The sequence below is a fragment of the Somniosus microcephalus genome, chromosome 7 (assembly GCF_052327205.1).
Source record: "Somniosus microcephalus isolate GS21.2 chromosome 7, FLI_Smic_1.0, whole genome shotgun sequence".
Classification (NCBI taxonomy): domain Eukaryota; kingdom Metazoa; phylum Chordata; class Chondrichthyes; order Squaliformes; family Somniosidae; genus Somniosus; species Somniosus microcephalus.
Window position 1 is genome coordinate 4,051,518 of NC_140993.1, and position 14,756 is coordinate 4,066,273.

At 49.2% G+C, this 14,756-nt stretch overlaps 1 protein-coding gene across 2 annotated transcripts in view; it reads left to right on the forward strand.

Moving 5' to 3' along the window:
* The window catches only part of kcnh2b (potassium voltage-gated channel, subfamily H (eag-related), member 2b), a 237,131-nt gene that overhangs the window by 199,247 nt on the left and 23,128 nt on the right, over window positions 1-14,756 (forward strand). For both annotated transcript variants that reach the window (XM_085992158.1, XM_085992159.1), the window contains exon 13: window positions 5,212-5,490. In XM_085992158.1, coding sequence (XP_085848284.1) covers window positions 5,212-5,490 — 279 coding nt within the window. The remainder of the gene's footprint in view (window positions 1-5,211; window positions 5,491-14,756) is intronic.

Consider the following 14,756-nt stretch of genomic DNA (forward strand, 5'->3'; position numbering starts at 1 on the left):
AACAAGACTTTAGATTAAACAACATTCTCTTTCAGAAATGAGTCTTTATTGAACCCAAAAAGAAATCAATACATGATGTCAGAAGTGGCTGAAAGAGAAAAAATCTGAAGTTAGCAACTCGATGGGACAGTGAAAGGAATTGTGGCAAGTAAGCGAAATCAGCTCTCCACATATTAGCAAGCCAGAAGAGAACATCGTTGCTTACCATTAGTGAATAGCTAACGAAGTGAAAGAATGGAAGGTTTACACCCACCGGCGACGCTTCAATTGACAGGTAATGTGGCTGAAAATTGGAGGAGATTCAAACAACGTGTAGGGTTGTATTTATCAGCAATCGGAGCTGACGATAAAAGTAATAAACAGAAAGCGTCAGTGTTCTGACATGTCGTGGGTGATGCAGCGCTGGAGGTATATAATAATTTCATATTTGCTGCTGATGGAGACAAAATGAAGCTAGATAAAATAATGGAACAGTTTGAGGCCTACTGCATACCTAAACGCAATGTGACCTTTGAGAGGCACAAATTTTTCACATGTGTACAGAAAATCGGCGAGACTATTGATCAGTATGTGACTGAACTGAGAAACCGGAGCAAATCGTGTGAATTTGGGGGACTCACAGACTCGCTGATAAAAGACAGACTGGTGTGTGGTATTCCAGATAATGGTCTAAGGGAAAGGCTGCTAAGAGAGCAAGATCTAGACCTGGGAAAAGCCATAGCATTGTGTAGGGCTACAGAGACTGTGAAGTTGCAGGCAAAGGAGCTGTTCAGTGACAGTAGCTGCAACATGGATGCAGTGAGAAAGAACGGATACAAACCGTTTAACAAAGAGAGCACCAATGTGAAAAAAGAGACGTGGCCAGCAAACGAAAATGAAAGAGACAATCGGAAGTCATGTAGTCGATGCGGTACACAGCATCCACCAAGAAAGTGTCCAGCATATGGTAAAACATGCAATAGATGCAACAAAAACAACCATTATGCCCGCTGCTGTAAGAACCAAGCGCAACAAAGCAAGGTCCATACAGTAGATGAAAGCGAGATAGAGGAATTCAATGTAGATGTTGTGTCTGAAAACAAAAAAGAAAGAGACTGGATGTTGACACTAAAAGTGAACGCCTACGTGGACATGATCACAAGTGCACTGCCCATAGCAGATGCAAAAATGGAGCTCATAAAGACTGAGACAAACAAAGATGAAACAATGAGACGACTGAGAAAAAGCATCTTGGATGGATGGCCCAACATGAAGCAAGACTGCTCACCTGATGTAGCAGAGTACTGGAACTGCAGGGCGGAACTATCAGTGGTCGAAGACATCATCTACAAAGGAAGTAAAATAGTTATCCCAAAGAGTCTGAGAAGAGAGATGCTAAAAAAGATCCATGGAGGACATCTGGGAATCGAAAAGTGTAAGAAAAGAGCACGAGAGGTGATGTACTGGCCACGAATCAACCAAGATGTGACAAATGAGGTGTCAAACTGCACAATATGCCTGAAATATCGAGCAAGCAATCCGGTAGAACCACTAAAGCCACACCCAGCACCAGACAGACCTTACCAGAAGGTAGGCGCTGACCTATTCGTATGTCAAGGGAAGGACTATCTTGTCGTCACAGACTATTACTCCCTGTATCCAGAGGTTTGTAGACTGTACACCACCACTGCAGAAGCTGTGATAAGAAGTATGAAAGCCATATTCTCCAGACATGGCGTGGCAAGCGAGGTCTTCACAGACAACGGACCCCAGTTTAACAATGCAAATTTCCGACACTTTGCCAAAGAGTGGGACTTTGTCCACACAACGTCAAGTCCTCACTATCCACAGTCCAATGGACTAGTGGAAAAATCGGTCCAGACAGTGAAAAGACTGATGTACAAGGCAAAAGACAGTGGAACTGACTTCTACCAGAGCATGCTTGTATACCGCACAACGCCGCTCGAGTGTGGTATGTCACCAGCCCAACTCCTGATGGGACGTCGGCTAAGGTCAAACCTACCCATCCCGGAGAACCTCCTGAAAACAAAAGAGGGGGAGAAAGTGAGGAAGTTCAAAGAGCAACAGAAAGAAAAGCAAAAGTACTACTATGACAGAGGAACACAAAACCTACCTGAACTCCACACTGGTGACCAAGTAAGGTTGAAAGACAAAACAAACACATGGACTCAGAAGGGAACTGTCCTGAGTGAAGTTCAACCAAGATCATACACCATTCAGACAGATGAGGGTGCTGTTCTGAGAAGAAATCGTCGAGATCTTCTCATGGGACCAGCCACAGCAGGTCAAGAGACTGATACTGGTGAACAACCTGATCACACAGCTGAGAACCAATCATCTGAGGCAACAACTCAGATTCAAGGACAATCAATCAGAAAATCCTCAAGACACATGAAGCCTCCTGAGAGACTCATTGAGCAAATTTAAGGACTATTGTTAAAGAAGGAAGTAATGTTATCTTATTCTTTCTTCAAGTTCTAGTGTATTGACATATTTCATGTGAACACACAAAGCAAGGGTAAAAAACCTTGATCATGATAATGATAATGTAAGTTCATTAAATGTTGTTAGTTAAAAGTAAAATACTTTTGTTTTAAGAAAGGGAGATGTAATGATATCAGCAAATAGTGATGATATTTGTCTGTGTTTGATTACTTATGCCTTACAGCATATTTGTCTGTGTTTTTGATTACTTGTGCCTGACCAGCAGAGGCCATGTGAGAGACAAGCAGTCCAGAGGAGTTTTACTTTCAGTTTCATTCTAGATGCATCACAGCATAGTGTGTTCTGTAAAAAGCTGTAGAAAGTCTTGAACAAGACTTTAGATTAAACAACATTCTCTTTCAGAAATGAGTCTTTATTGAACCCAAAAAGAAATCAATACACTTACCAAGATGCATCACCACACTTCTCTGCGTTAAATTTCATCTGCCATGTGTCCGCCCATTTCACCAGTCTGTCTGTGTCCTCCTGAAGTCTGTTACTATCCTCCTCACTGTTTATTACATTTCTGAGTTTCGTATCATCTGCAGACTTTGAAATTATCCCCTGTACACCCAAGTCCAAGTCCAAGCTGCAAGCCTACATTTCGTTGTACTGCACTTGTGCACTAACAATGACAATAAAAGTTGATTTGATTTGATTTGATTTTTGATTTGATTTTTGATTTTAATATAAATCTAAAAGAGCAGTGGTCCTAATATTGACCCCTGGGGGACACCACTGTACACTTCCCTCCAGTCTGAAAAACAACCGTTCACCACTACTCTCTACTTTCTGTCCCGCAGCCAGTTTTGTATCCACGCTGCCACTGCCCCTTTAACCCCATTGCCTTTAATTTTGTTAACAAGTCTATTATGTGGTAATTTGTCAAATGCCTTTTGAAAGTCCATATACACAACATCAATCACATTACCCTCATCAACCCTCTGTTACTTCACCAAAGAACTGGATCAGATTCCTTGTCGGCGCCCAGCCCCGAACCCCCCCTCGGGAACCGGCGCCTCACAACTTGAGCCATCTCGAGGAAATACCCTCCGTGCCTTTTCATTCCGCACGGAGGGGTTTCCTGTACGGGCTGCTCCTGCACACCTTCCACTTTGCCATCTTCGCCTGCCGTCCGGACACGCCGTGGCGTGCCGTTTTACCTTCTGACGGAGGCGGAGGTCCCCAATGGGGGGCTCTCTATGCGGGAGTCCTCCCTTGTTCTATTGGGGACTTGGCCTGGAGGGTGTTGCACAGGGCAGTCCCGTGCAATAGGTTCTTAAGTAGGTTTACGGACTCCCAGACCGCCTGTTTGTTCTGCGGTCTGGAGGAGTCCGTATTTCATATACATATCGATTGTGAGAGGTTGCAGCCCCTCTTCCATTATTTGAAGGGGCTGCTCCTCAAGTTTTGGTTGCACTTCAGTCCCACGCTCTTGATCTACGGTCACCCGGTGCGGAGGGGAGCAGGCGGGTTGGAAGACCTCCTCGTGGGTCTGCTCCTGGGCCTGGCTAAGAAAGCCATTAATTGGTCCAGGCAGCGGGCGGTCGAGGGGGTCGTCCGGCCGGATTGCCTCCCTCTCTTCCATGGCCATGTTCGCGCCCAGGTGGCCCTGGAGATGGAGCACGCGGTGTCCACCGGCGCACTTGATCACTTCCGTGACCGGTGGGTGCCGCGGGGACTGGAGTGCATAATTGGGCTGGAAAACCAAATTTTAATTTGATTCTTAAGGTTTATTTGAAGTTTTAATGGTTTATTTACAGTTTTATTTGTCTAATTTATGTTTTCTCAAAAAGAGGAAGAACTGGATCAGATTAATCAAACACAATTTGCCTTTAACAAATCCGTTTAGGCTGTCATTTATTAGCCCATACATTTCCAAGTGCCAATTAATTTTGTCCTGGATTATTGACTGGCCTGTAATTGCCGGGTTTATCCCTCTCCTGTTTTTTAAACAGGGGTGTAACATTTGCGATCCTCCAGTCCTCTGTCACCACCCCCCGTATCTAAGGAGGATTGGAAGATTGCGGCCAGAGCCTCCACAATTTCCACCCTTTCTTCCCTCAGTAACCTCGGATCCATCCCATCTGGACCGGGTGACTTTTCTACTTTGAACACTGCCAAACTTTTAAGTTCCTCCTCTTTATCTATTTTTATCCTGTCCAATATCACGACTGCCTCCTCCTTTACTGTGACATTGGCGGCATCCTCTTCTCCAGTGAGGACAGATGTAAAGTACTCATTTATTACCTCAGCCTCTGCCTCCACAAGAAAATCTCCTTTTCGGTCCCTCATCGGCCCCACCCTTTGACTACCCTTTCATTATTTATGTGTTTATAGTGTTCCCTTTTATGTTACCCGCTAATCTATTCTCACACGCTCTCTCTGCCCCTCTCATTCCCTTTGTTAGATCTCCTGATGGCCTCCTTCTGTGTTGTAAATGTTTATTCTATGAGTGAGAGGGTTGGGTTAAGGGTTTGATATTGGAAAGGGAAGGGGTTGATGTGAGATGGAGAGAGAAGGTTGGGACATGTTAGGAACAAATGTCTCCCAAGCAGCAAATGTCCGGTTTACTCATGGATTCTCAGCCTGTTCAAAACTCTTTGCTTTTGATTCGGAGGAAGGTTCCTGCTGAACCTTGGTGCTACTGGTTTGGTCCAATGTTGTCCAGCGTTCTGTGATTTTCCAGAACTTTCTATTTGAAATATTTATGTTTTTGTGTTTTAGATGCTGAAAGGACGGGAGAGACCACACAGGACCAGAAACCCTCAGGGACAGGGAGTGATACTCACCTGGGGGACCGAAATGGACAGGGCGGGGAGAAAGACCACAGCGGCTGGTCCTCGCTTACCCGACTGAGCAGCGGGGAGTGCAGGGCTGTGCCCTCCAATATCATCGAGCTCTCTCCAGCCAAGGCCTCTGCCGCGAACACAGACTTTCTAATCGTGCATGGAACAGAATCGCAGAGAGATGATAACAGAGGCGATTCTTGTAACCCACTCTCAGGTACGCAGTAGCATCGGTATGGTAGCATAGTGGCTATGTTAGTGGACTAGTAATCCCGAGGCCTGGACTAATGATTCCTAAGACGTGAGTTCAAATCCCACCACGGCAGCTGGGGAATTTAAATCCAGTTAATTAAATAAACCTGGAATAAAAAGCTAGTCTCAGTAATGGTAACCATGGAACCATCGCATTGTCGTAAAAACCCACCTGGTTCACTAATGTCCTTTAGGGAAGGAAATCTGCCGTCCTTACCCGGTCTGGCCTATATGTGACTCCAGACCCACAGCAATGTGGTTGACTCTTAACTGCCCTCTGAAATGGCCGAGCAAGACACTCAGTTGTAACAAACTGCTCCGAAACAAAATAATAAGAATAAAACCAGACGGCCCACCCGGCATCGACCTCGGCACTGGCTATGGACACGGCAACGACACACCCGGCCCAGTCAACCCTGCAAAGTCCTCCTCACCAACATCTGGGGACTTGTGCCAAAATTGGGAGAGCTGTCCCACAGACTGGTCCAGCAACAGCCTGACATCGTCATACTCACAGAATCATACCTTTCAGCCAATGTCCCAAACTCCTCCATCACCATCCCTGGGTATGTCATGTCCCACCGGCAGGACAGACCCACCAGGGGTGGTGGCACAGTGGTATACAGTCGGGAAGGAGTGGCCCTGGGAGTCCTCAACATTGACTCCGGACCCCATGAAGTCTCATGGATTCAGGTCAAGCCTGGGCAAGGAAACCTCCTGCTGATTACCACCTACCGCCCTCCCTCAGCTGATGAATCAGTACTCCTCCATGTTGAACACCACTTGGAAGAAGCACTGAGAGTAGCAAGGGCACAGAATGTACTCTGGGTGGGGAACTTCAATGTCCATCACCAAGAGTGGCTCGGTAGCACCACCACTGACCGAGCTGGCCGAGTCCTGAAGGACATAACTGCCAGTCTGGGCCTGCAACAGGTGGGGAGAGAACCAACACGAGGGAAAAACCTACTTGTCCTTGTCTTCACCAATCTACCTGTCACAGATGCATCTGTCCATGACAGCATTGGTAGCAGTGACCACCACACAGTCCTTGCCTTCACACTGAGGACACCCTCCATCGTGTTGTGTGGCACTACCACCGTGCTAAATGGGATAGATTCAGAACAGATCTAGGAGCTCAAAATTGGGCATCTATGAGGTGCAGTGGGCCCTCAACAGCAGCAGAATTGTATTCCACCACAATCTGTAACCTTATGTCCCAGCATACTTAAAGTTGATAAGTCACCAGGACCGGATGGGATGCATCCTAGGATGCTGAGAGGGGTAAGGTTGGAAATTGTGGAGGTACTGGTCATAATCTTCAAATCCTCCTTAGATACGGGGCTGGTGCCAGAGGACTGGAGAATTGCAAATACTACACCCTTGTTCAAAAAAGGGTGTAAAGATAAACCCAGCAACTACAGGCCGGTCAGTTTAACCTCGGTAATGGGGAAGCTTTTAGAAACGATAATCCGGGACAAAATTAACAGTCACTTGGACAAGTGTGGATTAATTAAGAAAAGCCAGCACGGATTTGTTAAAGGCAAATCATGTTTAACTGACTTGATTGAGTTTTTTGATGAGGTAACAGAGAGGGTTGATGAGGGTAATGTGGTTGATGTGGTGTACATGGATTTCCAAAAGGCGTTTGATAAAGTGCCACATAATAGGCTTACCAGCAAAGTTGAAGCCCATGGAATAAAAGGGACAGTGGCAGCATGGATACGGAATTGGTTAAGTGACAGGAAACAGAGAGTAGTGGTGAACGGTCAGCTGTGTCTCAGTTGGTAGCACACTCGCCTCTGAGTCAGAAGGTTGTGGGTTCAAGTCACACTCCAGGGACTTGAGCACAAAATCTAGGCTGACACTCCAGTGCAGTACTGAGGGAGTGCTGCACTGTCGGAGGTGCCGTCTTTCGGATGAGACGTTAAACTGAGGCCCCGTCTGCTCTCTCAGGTGGACATAAAAGATCCCACGGCATTATTTCAAAGAAGAGCAGGAGAGTTATCCCCGATATCCTGGCCAATATTTATCCCTCAACCAACGTAACAAAAACAGATTATCTGGTCATTATCACATTGCTGTTTGTGGGAGCTTGCTGTGCGCAAATTGGTTGCCGCCTTTCCCACACTACAACAGTGACTACACTCCAAAACGACTTCATTGGCTGTAAAGCGCTTTGGGACGTCCGGTGGTCGTGAAAGGCGCTGTAGAAATGCTAGGAACGTGGGTTCCTAACTAAAAGACTGAGTTCTGCTCAGGCGATCAAACAAAACGAACTTTAATAAAACAAACAGGATTTAACAAGAAACTGCAGGATACATCGAATACAGGTCTGCTCTCTCCAGAGGCTCCACGAGGACTGCTGGGTCAGTCCCGTGGCTGACGTCATGACGTCATCACGCTTCCCGCCAGTCGGGAATCACGTGATGATGGCGTGACGTCATCACGTTTTAGCCGCGCTGTTAAAGTAACCACACTCTGTACAGTTAAACAGCATAATTAAAGATACAGACTCAGGCTGTAGCTAACATGTTGTTAAAGGAATTATATACAAACGATCTGAGTCCTTTGGTGGCTCCGCCACATGTGCCCCCCCAGAATTGTCTTTAACAACAAAAGTGAGACGTCGAGGAGGCCTGACGAGTCTGTCTGAGCGACTTCGGTAACCCTGCGGAGGAAGCTGATGGACGGTGGTCGAGCTGGCGGGCGGCTGTGGTTGAGCTGGCGCGGCGTGTGTGGTCGAGCTGGCGGGCGGCAGTGGTTGGTCTGGCACGGCGGCTGCGGGCGGTCGGCCCCGCTTCGGCGGTTGAGCGATGACGACTGGACGGTCCAGGTCCAAGTGAGCCGGCTTCAACCGGTCCACCGAAATGTGATCCGGTTTACCTCAGACGTCGACTGAAAAGGATTTGTCTCCCGATTCGATGTCGCGGAAAGGGCCAGTGTAAGGAGGCTTGAGCGGGTCCCGGTGAGCGTTGTGACGAATGAAAACGTACTCGGCGCTCTTCAGCTCAGCCGGCACGTGGGAGGTCTGTAGGCCGTGATTTGATGTAGGCACCAGAGCAAAGCACCTGGCCGCTTCCTGATGACTGACGAGTTGCTGGGAGGCAGACCATGGCTCTGTGGAAGAAGGGAGGAAATCACCTGGAACTCGGAGTGGCTGGCCATAAACGAGTTCAGCCGAGGAAGATTGCAGGTCTTCTTTGGGCGCCGTACGAAGACCCAAAAGGACCCATGGGAGCCTGTCCACCCATCCCGCACCTTGAAAACTGGCCCGTAAGGCGGCTTTAAGTGACCTGTGGAATCGCTCGCACAGGCCGTTCGCCTGTGGATGATAGGCGGTGGTGCGATGAAGTTTGGTGCCGAGCCCCTGAGCTACAGCGTTCCACAGCTCCGTTAAAATTGCGGCCCACGATCTGAAGAGATGTCCACCGGAACCCCGAAATGAGCAACCCAACAGGAGATGAAAGCTCTAGCGACGTCTGCCGAAGTGGTGGAAACCAAAGGAATTGCCTCTGGCCACCTAGTGGTGCGGTCCACCATGGTGAGGCGATGCGTATAACCATGGGAAGGCGGAAGTGGCCCCACAAGGTCCACATGCACGTGGTCAAAACGATGCTCAGGAACCGCGAACGTAGCCACTGGAGCTTTTACATGACGCTGGACCTTGGCCTTCTGGCAGACCACGCAGGTGTTGGCCCAGTCACGGACATCAAGGTGCATACCCTTCCAGACGAACTTCTTCGACATTAGCCATTGTGAAGCCTTCATACCAGGGTGCGACAACCCGTGTATGGCATCAAACACTTTCTGGCGCCATGCAACTGGCACGATAGGTCGGGGAAAACCCATGGAGACGTCGCAAAGGAGCGTGGTGCCTGCGGCCTGGAAACTGACGTCGGCCGCTTGGAAACTAGATGGTGCGGTTCTGTATGATTGGACCTCTGGGTCCGAGGCCTGATCCGCAGCCATGAGGGTGTAGTCAATCCCAAGATGAACCGCCTGGACCGTCGCACGGGAGAGGTAATCCGCTACCAGGTTGTCTTTACCAGACACATGTTGAATGTCCGTGGTGAATTCAGAAATAAACATCAGGTGACGTTGTTGACGAGCTGACCACGGTTCGGTGGTCTTGGCCATGGCGAATGTCAGTGGTTTGTGGTCGACAAAAGCTGTGAAGGGACGTCCTTCTAATAAAAACCGGAAATGGCGGATGGCTAGAAAAAGGGCCAGCAACTCCCGATCGAAAGTGCTGTATTTTCATTCATTTTTCCGTAGTTGACGGCTGAAAAACGCCAGCGGTTGCCATGTGTCATTCACCCACTGCTCCTGCACTGCGCCGATTGCGTAGTCTGACGCGTCGGTGGTAAGGGCGATGGTGGCACCTGGAAGCGGGTGCACCAGCATGGTTGCGTTGGCCAAGGCGCTCTTGGTGTTGATGAACGCCTGGTCCATCTCGGCCGTCCAGCTGATGGGATCTTTACCGGACTTGCCCCTGAGGGCCTCGTACAAGGGCTGCATAAGCAGAGCCGCCTTAGGGACGAATTGGTGATAGAAGTTGACCATCCCGAGGAACTCTTGCAGGGCCCTGATGGTCTGTGGGCGCGGGAAAGAGGTAACAGCCTCCACCTTCATCAGTAAGGGGACGGCGCCGTCCGAAGTAATGCGGTGTCCCAAAAAATCGATCCGCTGCAGGCCGAACTGGCACTTGGCCGGGTTGATGATAAGACCGTGCTGACTGAGGCGTGTGAAGAGAGTACGCAAATGGCGGACGTGCTCTTCCTTGCTAGCGCTGGCGATGAGGATGTCGTCGAGGTAGACGAAGATGAAGTTTAGGTCCCGGAGTACGGAATCCATTAATCGCTGGAAAGCCTGTGCCGCGTTCTTCAAACCAAACGGCATCCGCAGGAACTCAAAAAGGCCGAACAGGGTGATTACTGTGGTTTTCGGGACGTCTTGCGGGTGCACGGGAACCTGGTGATACCCACGGACGAGGTCGGCTTTAGAAAAGACCGAATTTCCCGCCAAATGGGCCAAGAAATCCTGAATATGCGGGATCGGGTACGGATCAGGAGTAGTGGCGTCATTCAGGCATCGGTAGTCGCCGTATGGCCGCCAGCCGCCGCCCGGTTTCGGGACAATGTAGAGAGGCGAAGACCAGGGACTATTCAACCGGCGAATAATCCCCAGCCATTCCATCATGTCGAACTCCGCTTTCGCAGCCGCAAGCTTGCCGGGTTCAAGCCTTCGAGCCCGTGCATAAACTGGGGAGCCCCTGGTGGTGATATGATGTTGAACACCATGCTTCGTGGCGGAGGAGGAGAAGGTAGGCCTGGTCAGCTCCGGGAACTCTCCGAGGAGACGAGTGAATTCATCCGGGGATGGGAAAGCGCAGGCGACCGAACGCGACGCGGCGTTACCGCGGTGGCATGGAATCGAGTGGAAAGTGGCCGCGTTAACCAACCGGCGGTGCCGGACATCGACGAGGAGGCCGTTGGCACACAGAAAATCCACACCTAAGATGGCTTGCGAGATTTGGCCGTGACCAATTCCCAGTGGAAGCGCTGACCGCCGAAACACACTTGGAGCCGCCGCTTCCCGAAAGTTCGAATGGCTGCGCCATTAGCTGCCTCAAGGGAAAGGCCGTGTCCCCCAGCTTGAATATCGAGCTTCGACGCAGGTAGGATGTTGCACTGCGCCCCGGTGTCGCAAAGGAAACGTCGACCCGATAGGGAGTCGGTGATGAAAAGAAGCTTCCCCGCCGATCCGATGGCCATCGCAGCCGCAGAGCGCCCGTTAGACCCGGTCCTCCTTCGCCAGGAACGCTGCAGGAGCTGTGTTGTTTTTTGGGGTGAAAAGCTGCAGGGAGAGCGGCAGCGTCGTGCTTTCGTGCCAAAACGGGCGTGGTAGGAGCACCAGCCCGCTGCAAGAGGAGCTGGAGCCGCGTCTGTGGGGGATGGGCGCCTCGTGGCCGCGCAGCACTGCTGGGTTACTGCGAAAATCTTATCTGCTTCGGCCACAAGCTCTGCACAGTCCGTGACTTCTGAACTGGCTAGGGCTGCCTAAACATGCTCCGGCAGTTGGCAGAGGAACAGCTCCCTGAAGAGAAAGCATTCCGGTTCGGCACCTAAGAGCGTGAGCATTTGGCTCATGAGCTCGGACGGTTTGGAGTCCCCGAGGCCGGGCATAGCTAGGAGCCGGCGAGCACGCTCTGACTTGGAGAGTCCAAAGACTTGAAGCAGCCGTGCCTTTAAGGTATCATACTTGCCGTCCGCGGGTGGATTACCGAGTAGGCTGATGATCCGCGAGGCAGTGGTGCTATCGAGGGCGGAGACCACGTAGTAGTAACGGGTCGGATCCGCGACGATGTTCCGGATGGCGAACTGGGCTTCAGCCTGGATGAACCACGCGGCTGGTTGTTGCTCCCAGAACTGTGGCAGTTTAAGAGACATGGCGTTCGTTTCCAATGGTCCAGAAATTCGGGTCGGGGGCTTCCCGCAGGTGCAAGCCCCCGAGCTACACTTACCTTGCGTGCCGGCAGTTGAGCTTTAGGGCTCCGTGGATTTCCTCTCTGTGGCCCGGTCCAGCTCCCGGCGCACTGGGCTTGCGTGTCCCAGGGGCGTAGTTAGTGCGATGCGTCCCCTGGGATCACGTGAGCCATGGGCAGCCAATCAAAGGAGGGAAAAGCCCATTCATAAGATTGAGAGAAAGACCTGTCAAACTTATGAATACTGCGGCCCCCAAAACAGTAGTTAACCTTCAAATAATTTTTTTTTAAATCACACTTTTTAAATAAACTATAAATTACATTAAATAACTATTTTAAACAATAATTTAAATTTTTGAAAAAAATAATTTTATAAAAAAACGGCTAAAAATAAACTTACCTTACTTTAAAGTATTTAAAAATAATAAACCTGTGGAAAAAATGTTTTAATTTTAATTAATTGACCACTTACCTTTTAAAAAGCAAGCCTTACGCCTGCTTTTTAAATGTGTAAATCCTGCAGGCTTACCCTCACGTGAAAACCTGCAAAAAAAAACCTAAGTTCAAAGCGCACGCGCAGCCTCCCGCGCGCGCGTGTTCGACCTCTGAACCCCTGCTTTCAGCGGAACGGAAGTGCCGGTTTCCCGCGCATGCGCCGTGCATGCAAGAAACCGGCACTTCCATCAGGTCCATGCGTGAGTACCCCGTGCGTACTGACGCGTTGGGACCCGAATTTCTGGGCCATTGTGTAAATCTTCTGCGAAAACCGTTCGCAAAAGTCGGGGTCACCAATGTAGGAATGGGGGTTCCTAACTAAAAGACTGAGTTCTGCTCAGGCGATCAAACAAAATGAACTTTAATAAAACAAACAGGTTTTAACAAGAAACTGCAGGATACATCGAATACAGGTCTGCTCTCTCCAGAGGCTCCACGAGGACTGCTGGGTCAGTCCCGTGGCTGACGTCATGACGTCATCACGCTTCCCGCCAGTCGGGAATCACGTGATGATGGCATGACGTCATCACGTTTTAGCCGCGCTGTTAAAGTAACCACACTCTGTACAGTTAAACAGCATAAATAAAGATACAGACTCAGACTGTAGCTAACATGTTGTTAAAGGAATTATCTACAACGACCTGAGTCCTTTGGTGGCTCCGCCACAAGTCTTTCTTTTTTTTTTAAACAGTTGTTTTTTGGACTGGAGGAAGGTATACAGTGGTGTTCCCTAGGGGTCGGGACTAGGACCACTGCTTCTCTTGATATATATTAATGACTTGGACTTGGGTGTACGACGTGATACATTTTGGTAGGAGGAATGAGGATTGTGTAGAATGGGCCGATACTCTCTGAAGTTTAGAAGAATGAGAGGTGATCTCATTGAAACATACAAGATTCTGAAGGGATTGACAGGGTAGAGGCTAAGAGATTGTTTCCCCTGGCTGGAGAGTCTAGAACTAGGGGTCACAGTCTCAGGATAAGGTGTCGGCCGTTTAAGACTGAGATGAGGAGGAATTTCTTCTCTCAGAGGGTTGTGAATCTTTGGAATTCTCTGCCCCAGAGGGCGGTGCATGTTCAGTCTTTGAGTATATTCAAGGCTGAGATCGAAAGATTTTTGGTCTCTAGGGGAATCAAGGAATATGGAGATCGGGCGGGAAAGTGGAGTTGAGGTCGATGATCAGCCGTGATGATCTTATTGAATGGCGGAGCAGGCCCGAGGGGCTGTATGGCCTATTCCTGCTCCTATTTCTTATGTTCTTATATTCTTAAAGGCTTTTGGGAGTCATAAGAACATAAGAAATAGGAGCAGGAGTCGGCCATTTGGCCCCTCGTGCCTGCTCCGCCATTCAATGAGATCATGGCTGATCTGACCTTGGGCTCAGCTCCATTTCCCTGCCCGCTCCCCATAACCCATCACTCCCTTATTGTTCAAAAATCTGTCTCTCTCCACCTTGAATATATTCAATGACCCAGCCTCCACCGCTCTCTGGGGCAGAGAATTCCGCAGATTTATGACCCTCTGAGAGAAGAAATTCCTCCTCATCTCAGTTCTAAAAGGGCGACCCCTTTATTCTGAGACTGTGCCCCCCAGTTCTAGATTCCCCCATGGGGGGAAACATCTTCTCTGCATCTAACTTGTCGAGACCCCTCAGTTTCAATAAGATCACCTCTCATTCTTGTGAACTCCAATGAGTATAGGCCCAACCTGCTCAACCTTTCTTCACAAGTCAACCCCTTCATCTCAGGAATCAACCTTGTGAACCTTCTCAGAACTGCCTCCAGTGCAAGTATATCCCAGCTACTTATCCAATTCCCTTTTGAAAGCCATGATTGAGTCTGCCTCCACCACCCTTTCAGGCAGTGAATCCCAGATCCTAACCACTCGCTGCGTAAAACAGTTTTTCCTCATGTCGCCTTTGGTTCTTCTGCCAATCACCTTAAATCTGTGTCCTCTGGTTCTCGACCCTTCTGCCAATGGGAACAGTTTCTCTCGATCTACTCTGTCCAGAACCCTCATGATTTTGAACACTTCTATCAAATCCACCATCTCTTCAGCCAGCTCTTTTAGAACCCCAGGATGTAGGCCGTCAGGTCCAGGGGATTTGTCGGAATTTAGTCCCATTAGTTTCTCCAGTACTTTTTCTCCACTTATATTAATTACGTTAAGTTCCTCACCCTCATTAGTCCATTGGTTCCCCACACTTTTTGTGTCTTCTACTGTGAAGACAGATACAAAATAGGGCTTGGGT